This window comes from Equus przewalskii, chromosome 2, assembly GCF_037783145.1.
Source record: "Equus przewalskii isolate Varuska chromosome 2, EquPr2, whole genome shotgun sequence".
Lineage (NCBI taxonomy): Eukaryota > Metazoa > Chordata > Mammalia > Perissodactyla > Equidae > Equus > Equus przewalskii.
The window spans coordinates 12071262-12087144 of NC_091832.1; the positions used below are offsets into that span (position 1 = coordinate 12071262).

At 47.9% G+C, this 15883-nt stretch overlaps 1 protein-coding gene across 1 annotated transcript; it reads right to left on the minus strand.

Annotated features, from left to right (window-relative positions):
* Positions 1–331: 331 nt before the first annotated feature.
* LURAP1 (leucine rich adaptor protein 1) lies at positions 332–14773 on the minus strand. Its single transcript, XM_008521537.2, has 2 exons — positions 14458–14773; positions 332–6174 (listed from the first exon to the last, which is right to left on the minus strand). The coding sequence occupies exons 1-2, from the start codon at positions 14656–14658 to the stop codon at positions 5653–5655; spliced, it is 723 nt and encodes a 240-aa protein (XP_008519759.1). The 5' UTR covers positions 14659–14773; the 3' UTR covers positions 332–5652.
* Positions 14774–15883: the final 1110 nt, after the last annotated feature.

A 15883-nucleotide genomic window follows, 5' to 3' on the forward strand; every position in this document is an offset into this window, starting at 1 on the left:
GTGTTATGACCAACTTTATGCCAATAAATTCAACAACTTAAATGAAATGGACAAATTCTTTGGGAAACACAATCTACCAAAACTAACTCAAAACTTAGAATGTATATTACATATATATATCAAAGAAATTGAATTTGATATCAAAAACCTCCCCATAAAAAAAATCCAGGCCCAGATTATTTCACGGATGAATTCTATCAGTACTGAATAACACTACCAATCTTACACAAATGCTTACCGAAAACGGAAGGAAACACTTCCTAATTTGTTGGGAGGCCAGCCTAACCCCGATATTAAAACTTTCTAAGTTTATCAGAAAATGGGGGAAAACTGAACACCAAATATATTTTATTATATTGAGGAATTATTAATTTGTCGGTACAATAATGGTAATAAAACTCCTTTTCTTTTAGAGATACATACTAAAACACTTACAGGTGAGTTGGAATCATATCTAGTTTTGCTTCAAAATAATCTTGGTTAAGGGAAGAGTAACCAAGTAGTTGAGGGAATAAATAAACCAAGGTTGGCCATGAGTTGATAATCACTGAAGCTGGGTGACGGGTACATGGAAATTCATTATACTATTTTCTCTACTTTTGTGTATGCTTGAAATTTTATATAATATAAAACAAAAAATAACTGCAAATGATTAAGAGACATTAAATATATCAAAACTACAAGTTCACAACAATAATTTAAAGAGACAGCAAAACAAAATAAAATCATTCAACACGACGTTGCTAAGGACACCAACTTTGAAAGAGATAAATAAGGGAAGAAATTTAAGCATTTCTCTTGCCCTTCTGGGATGAACTTTATTTCAGGGAAACCAAACAGTCCTGGAGGATGTGAAAAAGTTTCTCTGTACAGAATGAGAATAAAAGAAGAGGAAATAATAGCATTAGAAAATCATCATTTTGTATTCCCTAGTGAAATGCTCATTCATAAAATGGTCATTAATGGATGGTAAGACAACTGGGGGAACACTTGACGGGGAACTCATGCAGGATCAGGCTATCACCACTTGAAAATGGAAGGAGCCTGGACCTGAAATGGGCAGGGGAGGAGAGCTGTCTAACCAGGAACACCTGTGCTCCTGTGCAAGTGAAAAATAAATCTTTGTGTTAAATCATTGAAATATGGGGCAATTCACTATAGAAGTTAGCTTACTGTAAAAGTATACCATTTATATACATTAAAACACATAAGCACATAATTATATATATATGTATTTAAAGATATATACACATCCAAAAACTTACTGAACACAGGGTGTACACCTAGGTCAGCGAGAGGAATGAGAACAGGGGTTGGGATCAAAAGCAGAAAATAAAGCAAGGGGCCTTGTATCAACTGATGATGAGAATTCACCATGCTCTGGGCAGCATGGTTGAACTATTAAGGAACAAAAAAATAATAATTTTAAAAGGAGACAACAAATCTACCCTTTCCAGAGAGAGCCCAGGCTAATTTGCTGGTAATTATCTTCTGCCCTGAGGAGCAGAGAATGGTTCTGGAGAGGAGGCAATGCTGAAGACAGAGCCAGCTGGAACCCTCCACCATGTTAACCAGAGAGTCTCAGGACTGAAGAGTTCCCTAAACTAAGAACTTCTCCCAAATCTGAACAATCCCAGCTCCCCCTGGGAGTGATGACGCAGGAGGCACTTGCTATTCTCCAGACATGGGGCCTGGACCTGGCCACCTCCCCCTTGACACCACCCCTCACTCCAGGCGGAGGAAGGCTGGACCAAGGATGGAGGTTCATTCTGGGCCTGAGTGCATCCTCCTGCCCACCCTCCATCTCTGCCCGTGGTAGGCCAAATAATGGCCCTTCCTCCAAAGATGCTCATGTCCGAATCCCCAGAACCTATGAATATTTTACCTCATACAACAGAAAAGATGGTTAAATTAAGGATCTTCTCATGGAGAGATGATCCTAGATTATCCCAGTGAGCCCAATGTAATCACAAGGACATGTAATCACAATGTAATCCTCATAAGAGGAGACAGGAGAATTTGAGAGAGAAGATGGAAGAGTGGAGGCAGAGGTCAGAGAGAAGATGTTATGCTGCTGGCTTTGAAGATGGAGGAAGGGGCCATGAAGCAAGAAATTCAAGCAGCCTCTAGAAGCTGGAAAAGGCAAAGAAATGGATTCTCCCCTGGGGCATCCAGAAGGAACGTATGTCTGTCTACCCCCCGACTTTAATTTAGCCTAGTGAAACTGAATTCAGACTTATGACCTCCAGAACTGTACGGTAATAAATTTGTGTTGTTTTAAGCCATTAGATTTGTGGAAATTTGTTACAGCAGCTATAGGAAACTAGTACACTGGCCCTTGCTACTGGGCAGCATAACCTGTTCTCCGAGGAGAGTAAGGTCTGTGAGAGTGGGGAGTGGGGAGTCAGAGAAGACTTCCTGGAAGCCCCTGCAGCCAGCTGACCAAGGTTCACATAGTTTATTTATTACCTATCTGACCTTGAGCAAATGTCTAATACGTTGTTAATAATGCATAGTTTATAGGGTTGCTGAGAATTAAATAGAAGAATGTTTAAAATTCCTATACTACCTAATTACCCACTTAAAAAAAAAATGTCACCTCTCCTTGTGGGTTTACATACATTCATTCCTTCATTCATTCCAGTGTCACTAATACCCAGGATGTGCCTGGCACCATGCACATAGTGAGCTAGTGTCCACTACAAGCCCCAAGCATTTCCCACCTCAGCTGCCACCAAGCTTCCAGTCAGTCCAGTGTTCAACCTCACCGTCCCCACCCTAAATGCAGACCCTTGCTCTTGCCCACTCACACGCTCATGTCTCCTGGATGGACACATCCCAACCAGTGCCACCCCTTACCCTCCCAGGCGTGTTTTCTGCAGCTGCCATGAACAGTCTCATCTCTGCCCTATCCAGCTGTGCCTATCCAATTGTGCTGTCATCAGCTGATCTTGGAGCTCCCCAACCCCACAGAACCCATCTGGATTTCCTAATCTCAAAGTTCTCCATCCCCACCTCACTTCTAACCTCCAGTTCTGAAATGCTGAGCTCTCTGCCCCCATGATGTCTGGGCCTACTGGCCCTTCCCAGAAAAACAGCTGGTCCAGGATGGATTTTCCTTATATCTGTGGTCCAGATTCATGCACCCTTTACCCAAGCCAGGTCCAAGGTTCTCTTTCCTCAGAGCCTGGAGCTCTTTCTCTAAACAGTGAGCTGCCTCTCTAGGGTACGGTGAGAGCCTGAATATTAAAATAGGAGGAAAATTGCTCTCAGTCCCTTTGGGCTTGTTGGTTGACTGGGTGGTGTGGGGGAACAGTCTGGCCAACTGATGGCACTGTGGGCAGGCAGGCAAGAAATCCGGATCTGTGACCTGCATTGCCATAGAGTTGCAATGGGTGGCAATGGGCAAGCCTCTGCCCTCTCTAGGCCGTCTCTCTAGCCCGTCCGTGCACTGAGGGCGCTGGTCGTCTTCAAGGATGTACCAGTATGTGAGCCTGGAGGTTCCATCCAGCCACCCCTGGCAATGGTGCATAATGGCCACAAGAGGGCAGGCAACCTCTTCAGCTCAAAAGTAGACTAAATGAATAAATAAGCTTCAAAAAGGAAGATAAGACTTCCAAGTGAGAAAGTAGTTTACCAAAGGGCACACTACAAAATGGCAATAGAGTAGGGACCGGAAAAAGGTATTTGAATTCCCAGCCTGAGGGGAAGTCAGGAGCCCAAGACCAGGAGGGGTAGTAAGGAGAGCGCTGGTGGGTGGCAGAGGAGGAGAGACTAAGAATATACTTTAGAGATTCCAATCACTTTCAAAGGAGGGGAGGAGGAGAGAGGGTCTTTAGGGGAGAGCCACAGATTGAACGTATTGCCCAAAAAAGACTGGGGTGGGGGCTGCAGAAGACTTGAGGAGTTTCCGGGAAGCAGAGATGATCAACTTGGCTTCCTTCTCTTCCTCAGCATAGAATGAAAAGTAGAGAAACTGCAGGAGTTACTCTAGGATTTGAGGAAGACTCCTCCAACTCAGGAGGGCACAGCAAATAGATAAGGATCACCTGACACCCTTTTCTCTCCTCTTTGCCTGTCAATAATCTAGTTTCAGGGCCCAGGAAAAACAGGGACCAACATATGGGCAGTTCCCTGAAATTCAAAAGGGTAAGCTCCAAGCATTCATTCCCTGACATCAGCCACAGCCCTTGTGTCCGGCCCCTGCCCCCAGGCCTGTCCCCTCCCTGAACCCCAGGTTGGCAGCTTCCCTGAATTCCTTCTTTGGTGTAATTCACTAGGGCCCTGGGACCCAGAACCAGCACCAGTCCCTTGCTCCCTCCTCAGGTCCCAGGGGTCTAGGGCTTGTTTTGAGGGAGGAAGGAAAGCAGCATTTCCCTCATCTCTCCCCCCTCCCAGGATATGGGTCCTAGGACCAAAGAGCCTCTGTGTTTCCCTGCCCCACCCCTCCATTGTATCCCAGACAAGGGGACTGCTTGTGTCCCGGCCTCCAGCAGGCATCCTGTGACCAAATGGTGGAAGGTCTGGGGCAGGGTCGGGGAAGGGAAACACAAGACGAGAGAAGACACCTCCCCTCTTTGGAGACTGGCACACCTTCAGAGCTCTGAGAGAGACCTCCAGCTTCTCCGTCCTCCCTCCAGCTCCCATCAGCAGTGGGCAGAGAAGGCTGGGGGACTCATCTGCATATAAAAGGCCTGAGGCCTGAAATGGAAAGCGAGAAGGTGTGGAGACACAAAGGCTGAAGCTCCTGGCAGACAGCTTTGGAGCCAGAAGACAAGAATGGGGACAACCCAGGAACAGGGTAAGATGGCCAAACTGACTTTTGAGAGCCATGAGTGGAGGCCCCTGCCAGTTTCCCTCCCTACAAGCACAGATATAGGAGTGCTGGTACCAGACAGGGAGGTGGCCATACAGGAAGTAAGACCCCCTAGGATAAAATGAGAACACTGTTTAAAAAGTGAGAACGCTTCTGACAAACATCTGAGAGTAAAACTTTCCTGCCAGGAGGGGTGACATGTTTCCACTCACAAGAAGTAATGGTATGGAGAATAAACAGTACAGTCTCACTTAGCAGCAGGGGCTCAGACACCGCTATACTGTAGTGTCACCACTAACGGACTGGTACAGGGAAAGGCTAACCCATCCTGGCAGGAAATGACATCACTCCCCAACAGGAAGGGACGGCTCTACCGACCCCAAAGGCTTCTGGGAGGGCCAAGCCATGGAGGGCTGGCCCTGAACGTCCATGTCCCTGCACAATCCTCCATTTTGGCCAAGAGGAGGGCCAAGGGTCCTAGATGTTGAGTGAGGTAATTACACCCCCATCTCTTCATCAACGGTCTCCGAGGGGTCCGAAATCCCTCAAATCCTTACCTAATTGCAGGAGGAAGAGGAAGAGATACCATCACACCAGGAGTGGCAGGTCAAGCCTCTAGAGTCAATGTATCTATGGAAATAGCTTTAGGGACCCAATAATTGAGGGATAAAGGTAGAGCTTCCCCAGGGACCAGAGGGATGGTGAGGGCAGGTTTCCATGGTAACTAATTTCAGTGCAACCTCTTCCCAGTCCCAGATTGAGGGACAACAAATTTTGAGAGAGACCAGAACCTAGAGATGAAAGAGCCATAGGAATACAAAAGGGTGGAAAAGTTGTTACAGGAAGGTCACATCATCCTGGCACTGCCCCCAGTACCAGTGGGCCTCAAAGCCCAGCTTGGCACTCTCATCCTCTGGTGGCTCAGGAGGTGCACCGTGGAGCCCCTCCCCTGGGGGCTTCCACACAGCCCTCAAGTTCCCTAACCTTGTGGCTGTCAGGTCCACCTCAGTCCTAGCCCTCTCCCTACTAGGTATAACCTTTGCCCGGTCCATCTCAGGACGGGGAGCCCCAGGGGGGCCCTGTTCATCCAGCTCACTGGGGGCCACCGTGTCCAGGAAGCTGCCGATGGAGACACTGTCCAGCCGGTCAGTGGAGCTGGTGTCTGGCAGGCTGTCCCAGCTGCCTCGCCTTGAACGGCCTGGGCTCCCGCCTGTCAGGCTATATTGGCTGCTGGTGAGGCTGCTGCAGTGGCTGGTCAACGTGCCCCGCTCCTCCAACAGCCAGCGCACCGCCTCGATGCCCTCGTTCAAGGTCACCAGCTGCTGCAGGATCTTCACATCGATGGCTCGCAGGTAAGCCTGGGGGAGTGGGAGAAGGAATCAGTCCCCGGTTCTGGGCCATGGGTTTCCCCAACGTTTCCCGAGGCCTCTATCTTGTGGTCCAACCAACTACGCTTCACTTTCAAGAAGCATGGAAAAAGAATGGTTTGGCATGTGGGCTTTAGCGGCAGACAGATTGCTGTTTAAAATCTCAGCTCTACCACTGATTAGATAGAACTGTGGGCAACTTTATCTTCTTTGAGCCTCAGTTTCCTTGTTTGTAAAACAGGGCGAAATCACTTACCTCACAGGCTGTGAGAATTCTGAGATGCTGTCTATTAAGTAGTCAGCACAAAGCCTGTCACAGAGTAAGGTCTCAGTAAACGTGAAGTACTGCGTTAAAATCCGATCCTACTGTGTTTTGAACTTCATAGATAGGGTATTAACTATTGAACCCGTCCACATTCACCAGCAAGACGTAGATATGGTTAGCCAAATAGGTCTACAGGGGGCCAGGTGTTAACTTGAAGTGGACTGGGCCAAAAGGAGGCAGGGGCTGGGGGACAGAGTTAACCCGGTCCCCCAGTCCCTTCAGGGTGTTGGTGGCAGCTGTTGAAGGAGGGAAGGGCTGGCTGGAGCTTGGAAGGGTCAGAATCCCGCTGGCTGGGGCTCCAGGGCTTCCCTCCACCACACAGCAGCCGCCCTGTCTGTACTGGGAGTAAGTCTAACTTACTGGGTAACCTCTAGGGTCTCTTCCAGCTCAGATGCACTGAGTTATCTTCCCCCAGCACAAGTCTGAACCTGTCTGTCCCTCCCCGGGCTCAAGAGCCTCCATGGGCTTTGCCCTGCTCTTAGAGAACAAAATCTAAACACTTTAGCCGCTGGCATTCCAAGCCTGTCCTAATACATCTCTTGTGTCCATCTCTCCAGCTTCACCTCCAGCACACTTCCCTGAGAATCCCAGGACCTGCCACATACGACTTTTTAAATTTCGTTTTGTTTTATTTTTAATCAAAGTAATAGATGCACATAAAGAAGCAAACAATTCTGCAAGATTTGATATGAAAAGTAACAAATCGCCCCATCCTACTTCTACATCCCACCCTCCAGAGACAACTACCATTAATTTTTTAGCTGTTTATTTTGCTATTTACCTTCTGATCTCCAAATAATGTGCCACTTACTGATTTTTAAGTTTTAGGTGTTTTCTATTGACTTCCCACACGATAGAAAGTTAAGGATTTAATTCTTTCATCCTAACCCTCTGCCATACCCTTCCTGTCTCCTCACATTCCCAATACAGGCAATAAAATTAATTATTCAGGGCCGGCCCAGTGGCACAGTGGTTAAGTTCGCACGTTCTGCTTCGGCGGCCCGGGGTTCGCCAGTTCGGATCCCAGGTGCAGACATGGCACAGCTTGGCACGCCATGCTGTGGTAGGCGTCCCATGTATAAAGGAGAGGAAGATGGGCATGGATGTTAGCTCAGGGCCAGTCTTCCTCAGTGAAAAGAGGAGGATTGGCAGCAGTTAGCTCAGGACTAATCTTCCTCAAAAACAAAACAAAAAAAACAAAAAAAATAATTATTCGGTGTTTACCTTTTTAGAATTTGGAAATACTATTCACAGCTCAGTCAGGTGGTTTACTATGGTTACCTACAACTTTACGTTTTCCTTAGGATAATAATATTTTGCTTAGTTTGCTATATAGTTATCAGGAAGTCATCCCCAAACTCTCTCCTAATTGTCTGAATTTCCTTCTCCAGCCTTTTAAACACACCTTACCTCCCATCTATTCCATCTTCTGAGAGACAGCTCTTCAGGAGCCTTCTGATCCGCTCCCATCTGTCCCTGTTGCACAGCCATCCTCCAGGGACACCCCCCCCCCCATCATCTTGGGGATTCCCTTTACCTTTCCCAAGTTGGATCCCGCTTCCTGGATCCCATGCCTTCTTCTTTCCTGATTTACTCCTTCATGTGTGCACGTGTGGTGCTTCTCCTCCAGCAGCCCCTGGGGAAGTCTGCACAGGAGGTACATTTGTTGAAGCTTCACATCACATTTTAAAATGTTGTTATTCTCTCCTCACACTGCTCATGGTTTGGCTGGGTACAGAATTCTAGGGTGAAAATAATTTTTCCTCAGGATTTAAGGCATTGTTCCATTGTCTTCTAATTTTTAGTGTCACACTTAAAAAAAGTCTGATGCCCCTTTTTTTTTTTTTTTTTTTTTGCTGAGGAAGATTCATCCTAAGCTAACATCCACTGTCAATCTTCCTCTTTTTTTTGTTTGTATGTGAGCTGCCACCACAGCATGGCCACTGACAGACAAGTGGTATAGGTCTGTGCTGGGGAACTGAACCCAGGTCACTGAAGCAGAGTACGCCGAACTTAACCACTAGGTTTCTGGGGCTAGCCCTGATGCCATTCTGATTCCTGATCCTTTGTATGTGAGCATCGTTTCACTATTTCTGGAAGTTTTTAGGATCTTCTCTTTGTTGTCAGTGTTCTAAATTATCATAGTAATTTGCCACGGTGTGGGTCTATTTTCATCCACTGAATTGGCCACTTCTTGGGCCTTTTTAATCTGGAAACGTATGTCCTTTTGTTCTCAGAGATTTTCTTTCTTTTTTTTGAGGGAGATTAGCCCTGAGCTAACATCTGCCGCCAATCTTCCTCTTTTTGCTGAAGAAGACTGGCCCTGAGCTAACATCTGTGCCCATCTTCCTTTACTTTATATGTCGGACGCCTGCCACAGCATGGCTTGACAACCAGTGCGTAAGTCTGCACCCGGGATCTGAACGAGTGAAACCCGGGCCACTGAAGCAGAACGTGGGAACTTAACCACTGTGCCATTGGGCCGGCCCCATGAGAGATTTTCTTTAATTATTTCTTTAATGATTATTTCTCCTCCAATATTATTCTGTTCTTTCTGGAAATCCTATTATTTGGTTAGAGGGCCTCCTGGCGCGGTCCTCTATTTTTTTTTCCTCTCCCATCCCTTTCTGCATTTGTCCTAGTTTCTGAAATATATTAATATTATCAACACTTCCATTGAGTTTTTCATTTTTTCCTATATTTTTATTTCCAAGAGTTGTTTCTAGTTCTCTGAATATTTTCCTTTTTACAGCTTCCTGGTTTTGTTCATGGTTGCAATATTATCTCTCACCTCTTTAAGGATACAATTAATGATTTTTATAAGTTCTCATCTCCCTGTATTATCTCCATTTCATTCACATTGCTTTTCTCTGTCTCTTTAGGTCTAGACAGAAGCTCTCATCAGATGTCTTACGGTCTTTAGCTGCTGCCACCCTTGAGCGTAGTCTCCAAAGAGCAAGGATACAATTAATGATTTTTATAAGTTCTCATCTCCCTGTATTATCTCCATTTCATTCACATTGCTTTTCTCTGTCTCTTTAGGTCTAGACAGAAGCTCTCATCAGATGTCTTACGTTCTTTAGCTGCTGCCACCCTTGAGCGTAGTCTCCAAAGAGCTGACTGGGAACTCTGTGCACGTGAAAGGCTTGCCAACTCTGAGCCTCACTGAGGGTTACCTGGCTGGGCTGTTTGATTGGGTAAGGCCTGAAGCCAGCATCTTTTGTGGGTTTTTTTCTCTTGGGTTTAATGTGGTGAATATGATGAACCCGTCTACAGAGTATCATGGAAGCAAAGCTGCCAAGATCCTCAGAGCCAAGTGGGAGGAAAGGCTGGGAGGGGTATCTCACAACCTTTAGTACATTTTTATTTAATCCCTCTTGCCCTCAATTTTGCTTGGTGTCTCCCAATCTGAAGACCTTTGGTTCTATTCTTTTCAAATATGTGTCTCTTGATAAACGTCCATTGAGTTATTCAGGAAATAATTGCTTTACTCACATCCACAATGATAAACCAGAATAAGACCAAGTATTTGTGCCTTGAGAAAAATACAGACTCTGGAATTAAACAGACCTGGATTCAAATTCCAGTTTTGCCATTAACGAGCCATGTGAAATTGGATTCTTCTCCCCCTTTAAACCTTCACTTCTTCATTGTAAAATGAAGATACTATCTAATTTAAAGGTTTAAGAAATGGAAGGAACATATTAACAAGCATAGCATACCGCCTGACAAGCGGTATTTGGCTTCACATATGACTATGGTTAATGTAAGTTTACAGTTTCAATAAGGAGATGTGGACAGAAATAACTGAAATACCACAGACTGTACAGACTCCTAATGACACAATAAGAGATCATCTTCAATTATTTCATACTGGGGACAAACATATTGACAGTGAAACCAACAGTCCTAGTCAGACCAAACTAAATGTATTAAACAAAACTTATACTAAAAATGCTTCTCCTGCTATGTTCTCCCCTTCCTCCCTTCCTTCTGTTCTATCCTTTCCAAAACAGATCTCCAGTGTCTGCCAGGATAAAGGAGTGGCTGGCACCTGGTTGCCCAGTTAGGGAGAGGATCTCAGAGAACGATTCTTAAACATTCACTGACCCTTCCGTTTTCGGCTCTACCTGTGCCCCCATTCCAGAAATACCTGGTGCTTCCCACTCCTGAGACCTTTGAGGGTTTCTGTAGTGCAAAATGGGTTGCTTTTCAGCTTTCCTCACTGTTGGCTAGGAATTCAGCTTTTCTCAGTCCTACTAAATTAGTTACCACTCTTCCTTCTGCTTTTCAGCTTCCAACATTTTATTCCTATCATCTCTCTTGTTCTTGTTGTCATAGTCGCGTCATGGCTTTTAAAATAATCCTTCTACTGGCTTTTTAGTGGAGCTTCAGGAGGGAATGAAAGTAAAAGCATGTGTTCAATCTGCCATCTTGAACTGGAATTCCCACTGAGTTTATTCTTCAAGGCCCAATTCAAATGTTACCACCTCTAGGAAGTCTTCCCTGCCTTTCCTCAAGACAGAATTAATCCATTCAGTCATGGAACGATATTTTTTGTTTCTTATAGGCATAGCATTGTGTTAGATAAAGGACGAAAAGACACCATTTCTTGCCCTCAGAGTTCACAGTGTAGTGGGTAAGATAAGACAGTGATGCAAGCACTTAAAATTTAGCGTAGCAAACAGGGGAAACAACTGCAACACAGAGGGCTGTGGATGCCCAGGGGGGCCAAAACCCAGCCAGGGCAGTAAGGAAATGCTTCCTGGAATAAGCCACATGAGCTGAGACTCGAGGGTTAAGTAGGCTTTAGCCAGACAAAGCAGTGGAGAGAGGCATTCCAACCAGAGGAAACAGCATGTGTCTCCTCCAATTCCAACAGGCCTTTCCAGAGCCCAAATCTGCCCATGTCACTCTATAATGAAGACTCCTCCAGGAAGCCTTCCCTGGGTTCCAGCAGCACTTATCTTCCTGTACTAGAGTTACTGGTCTGTCTCCCTCCTTCCTGAACCCAGACTGTGAGCTCCCCAAGAGCAGGTCCTACCCAGCTCATTTATGGTGCTGAGCCTAGGACTAAGTAGGTCAGATTCAGTTCTGGGGTTCTCTTCCCTTGACTATCCTTGGCCCCTCTGCAGGTCCCAGGGTTCAGGGGTTGGGTTTTACCATGTTGATGGGAACAAATCTGATTACGAGATTCTATAGTCCTGTGACAGTGGGATTCCCTGACTGTGACAGCATCACTTCCCAGAATAGAAGAAAGCAGCAAGGCTTTCTTGCCAGAAAAAGAAACACTCATTTCACACCATCCCTTTGGAAACAGAAAGGGCATAAACAGCTCAGGAAAGAAGCAGCCTCCGAGGCCACTCCAACCCAATTCTCTTCCGAGGGGGATTCAGGTTCCCCACTCCTCCCCTTAACAAATCCACATCAGACTCTGCCCAGCCCTGAGGCCGCAAGTATGGCTCCAGCGTCACTCAATCCAAATCAGGCCCTGAGATGCTCCCAGCCCTACCTCCCTGGTGGTGGACTGAGAGCCTCAGACTATGGTTACTAGGAAGGCTCTTAAAGGTCATCCGACCCCACAACCCCCCAACCCCCATCCTCCAAGAGGCAGAAAAACTGGGGCCAAGAGAGAGTCAGGGCTCTGCTCAAGATCATAAAATGATCTAGGAGCAAAGCCAGGACTTGAACCCAGGCCTTCTCCCTCCTTGCCTAAAGCTTTTTCTCAAACTGCTCCGTGGGGGCCAGTTGTCCTAGCAACAGTTTTCGGGTGGGAGGATTAAGTAGGGGAGGTTGCCATTGTTTCCCCTTGGCACAAATTTCAGAGTCTAGCTGGTTCACTCAACCTTTGAGTGGGGGCAGGAAGCAGAAGGGAAGAGGCCTAGAGGCAGGGATGACCTTGGCCTCAAGGACAGGCTGCCCCTCCCTGCAGGAGAGCTGGGAGAGGGACAGTTGAAGGTCAGGATTTAGACGGCCTGGACCAGTTCTGCCACAAGTGGCTCCAAGGGAAACCTCCTGCCCTGTCCCCCGTCCTCCCGGGGTGCAACGCAGTGGGCAGGGCAGAGTGCATAAAGAGATCAATGACATCCTGGCCCAAGGAGGGAGAAAGGAACGGGGGAGGAATCCGCGGGGCACAGAAGAAGCCTTCCCCCGTTCCGGCCCCCAGAAGGCTCCCTCCCTCATGCCCTTCTTGGGCAGTCAAGGCCCCAGGCCAGGCTGGGTCAAGAATGCAGAAAGATCTAATCAGGGCCTCAGGCCAGGCTGGGTCAAGAATGCAGAAAGATCTAATCAAAAGTGAAATGTACCAGTTGAAAGTTTACAAACAGGTGATCTCCACCAAGGCAGGAAAGAGAGAGAGCCCAGGCACCCTCCTGCACCGGCTGCCTGTGGCAGCTCAGGCAAGCCCCTCGACACCTGCCAGCGTGTTCCATCTGTGAGATGGGGAAAATGAGGACTGCTTTTCTCACTTCAATGCCATAAAATGTGTTTCAAGTGTCTGGCACAAAGCAGGTCTCAATGGGAAAAATGTAAAGTGTAGGCAGATCCTCTGGGTGCAAAGCCTGGCTCTGCTCTTTACTCTTTATATGACCTGGGGCAGTTACTTAACCGCTCTGTGCCTCAATTTCTTCATTACTTACCTAACAGGTTGCTGTGGGGATTAAGAGAATATCTTGTCAAGTGCTCAGCAGGGTGCCTCGCACATGCCCTTGGTAAAAGTTAGTTTCCAAAGCAAGACACTCTAGGTAGGCTCTTTCTAGGCCTTGAATTAAAAGTACAGTGAGCCAAAGCCAGGCCCCTCCCTTGGTGGACACAGTCACAGCCCTGCTCTGGAGAATCTGGCACTTACCTCCAACCTTCAAGGCCAAGTGCACACATGGCATTCAAATCCTTCCCCCAGGGAGCCTTCCCTGATTGCTCTGCCCACAAGGCTGTCCCCAGCCTCTCAAGTCGTCAGGAACCCCCATGACCTGCCCCCCTGCTGCCTCACAGCTCAGCCTGGCACAGCTGGGCACACAGTGGGGCTCCAGGAAGGAAGACCTATTGGCTGACACTCACTGTGAGTTCCTGGTTCTGGGCCAGAAAGTGGCTGGCAATTCCTCAGTTCCCTAGAGCTGGCTGCAAAGTGGTGGCAGATGGAAATCACCCCCTTCACCGGAACCGGGGCCCTAGGGAGCCTAGGGGGCCCCAACTGCCCTCTCAGCTCTGAATCTAGACCAGCAGCAACAGGGCAGGGGGAAGATGCCTGTTTCCTTCTCTCCTCCCCAAGGAGGTACAGATGAGATCCCAATATCTAGATTACCTGGGGCGGGGGCGGGGGGGGGGGGGGGGGGTTGGCCAGAAGGAAACTGAGTCAGTGACGGAACCAACACCGATGGTGCTGCTACTCCGTTTGCTAAGGTTCCAGAAACTTTCAAATACCTTAAGTGGGTGGGAGGGGATGCTGGGGAAAAAGGACGTTTTTAGTGGCCCTAGTCCAGGCAGTTTTCACCCAAATCTCTTCTGCGCTGAATCTTGTGTGAACACCGGGGCCTCAGAGGAACAAACCCTGGGCCCAATTTGCAGGACAAAAAACCCGTTGCCCTATAATGGTGGCTGGAGGATAGGTGCTGCGGTAGCGAGGGGTAGGGGGCAGATTTGTGCTGCCCTAGGTTCTCAGCGCTTCCCAGTCCTCACCTCTCCCCTCCCAATTATTTGGCAGGAAAAACTTTCAAAAACCTGTGCCTCCCACCCCAAGCCCTCAGGACCCATCAACACCCTACTCACCCTTGGGGACAGGGTGCAATTAAGGGACCCCAGGTTTTAAGGATTGATGTGGGAGAGATCCTGAAGAGTTAGGCGGGGAATTTTAACTCCCTCCTCTCCAGCCCATCTCTGGGGGCATGAGTCTGTCCCGTCTGGCCCTACGCGGAGGGGGCTCCGCCCCACTGGCAGGTGGAGCTCACACTCACCAGCTCCATCCTCAGCGCCATGATCTTGTCCCCCAGGCCATGGCCCGTGCTGGGCGCCCCTGGGAGCATCAGGGCGCCAGAGGTTCCCGGCTCCCACTCGCCTCGCTGCAGCCCGCGGAGCAGCCCTTCAGGCGTCTTCCTGCCCACCTTGCCCTCCACGTCTCGCAGGTCAGGCGTCTGGGACTCCGCAGTCCCCTCCATGCGGGCCTAAGCCTGAACAAGGCTGGGCGACCGGGCGCCGGGATCCCGCTCCCCCAGGTCTTCCTTTCTCCGCTGCTAGTGCGGAGCGGAACCGGCGGCTCCTAGCCCGCGCCGTGCGGGGGCGGGAGGAGGGCGCCGTAATGCTCAGAAAAGCCGCGCAACCGTGTGTGTGCGTGTGCGTGTGCGTGTGTGTATTCGAGTGCTGCGCACACTACCTCTGGTCGTGGAATGCGTCGGGCTGGGCGATGCTGCATTTGTACCTGAGGGAGCCCTCGGAGAGCTCAACGCCTTCTCCCCACCCTGGCACTGAATCCAGCCAGGCACACAGCAGGCGCCCAAGAAGTGTTTGCTGAATGAAGGCTAAGCATCTTCCGTCAGTTAGAAATGTGGGAATTTAAGGAACAGTAGTAACAGAGCTGCAGAGGGTTGTGGAAGGGTTCCTGGAGTAGATGAGCTGGGTCCAAAACAGTGATTAGAATTTAGCTGGTCACTGACACACGCACATTCACCCCAGTGTGGCCACTGAATTTAGACTAAAGAAGTGGAAAGTAAAGTTCTGGCCAATGAAGAGCAACCAGTATTGAAGCTGAAGAGGTCCACAAGGGCCAGGTCATACATGATTCTTGACTGTGCATGAGAATTATCTGCGCATCCTGTTACAATGCAGATTACGGTTCTGCAAATCTGGGGTGGGGCCTGGGATTCTGCATGTCTAACAAGCTTTCAGGTGATGGCCATGCTGCTGGTCCAGGGACCACACTTGGAGTAACAAGGTAAAGGAATAGGATTCTAAGGTGCTTGGGTTTTATTCCAGAGGCAATGAGGAGCCATGAAAAACTTTTCACGGTTTGGCTTGATTTTGGATTTTAATCCAAGTAATTCCAGCCCATGGTTACAGAAGGATTTTCAATGAAAAGATGCCCTATCCTTTCCCACTTCTAGTCCCACTCCCCAGAGGCAACCACTTTTAGGAATGTTTTTTCTAATGTTTATACCTATAACACTACATGGGTTTATACTGTACCACTATTTCTTAATTTTAAAAATTGTCTACTGACTTCCTATTATGGTAAATATGACTTACCTCACTTACGCTTGGTATTTCCCTTCTTCCGTTGGTCCTATCTATTTCTATCATTATTTTTAGTTCATTTAATGGTTACCTTTGTAATTTTAAGTAATATATTTCTCCTTAATATCTCTTGATTCATGAAAGGGTTTTAAA

Excerpts from the sequence above, each read along its gene's own strand:
- LURAP1 (XM_008521537.2), bottom strand. The coding sequence starts at position 14,658 with ATGGAGGGGACTGCGGAGTCCCAGACGCCTGACCTGCGAGACGTGGAG. Across the intron at positions 6,175-14,457 it reads TGGCGCTGAGGATGGAGCTG|GCTTACCTGCGAGCCATCGA; the intron begins GTGAGTGTGAGC and ends CCACTCCCCCAG.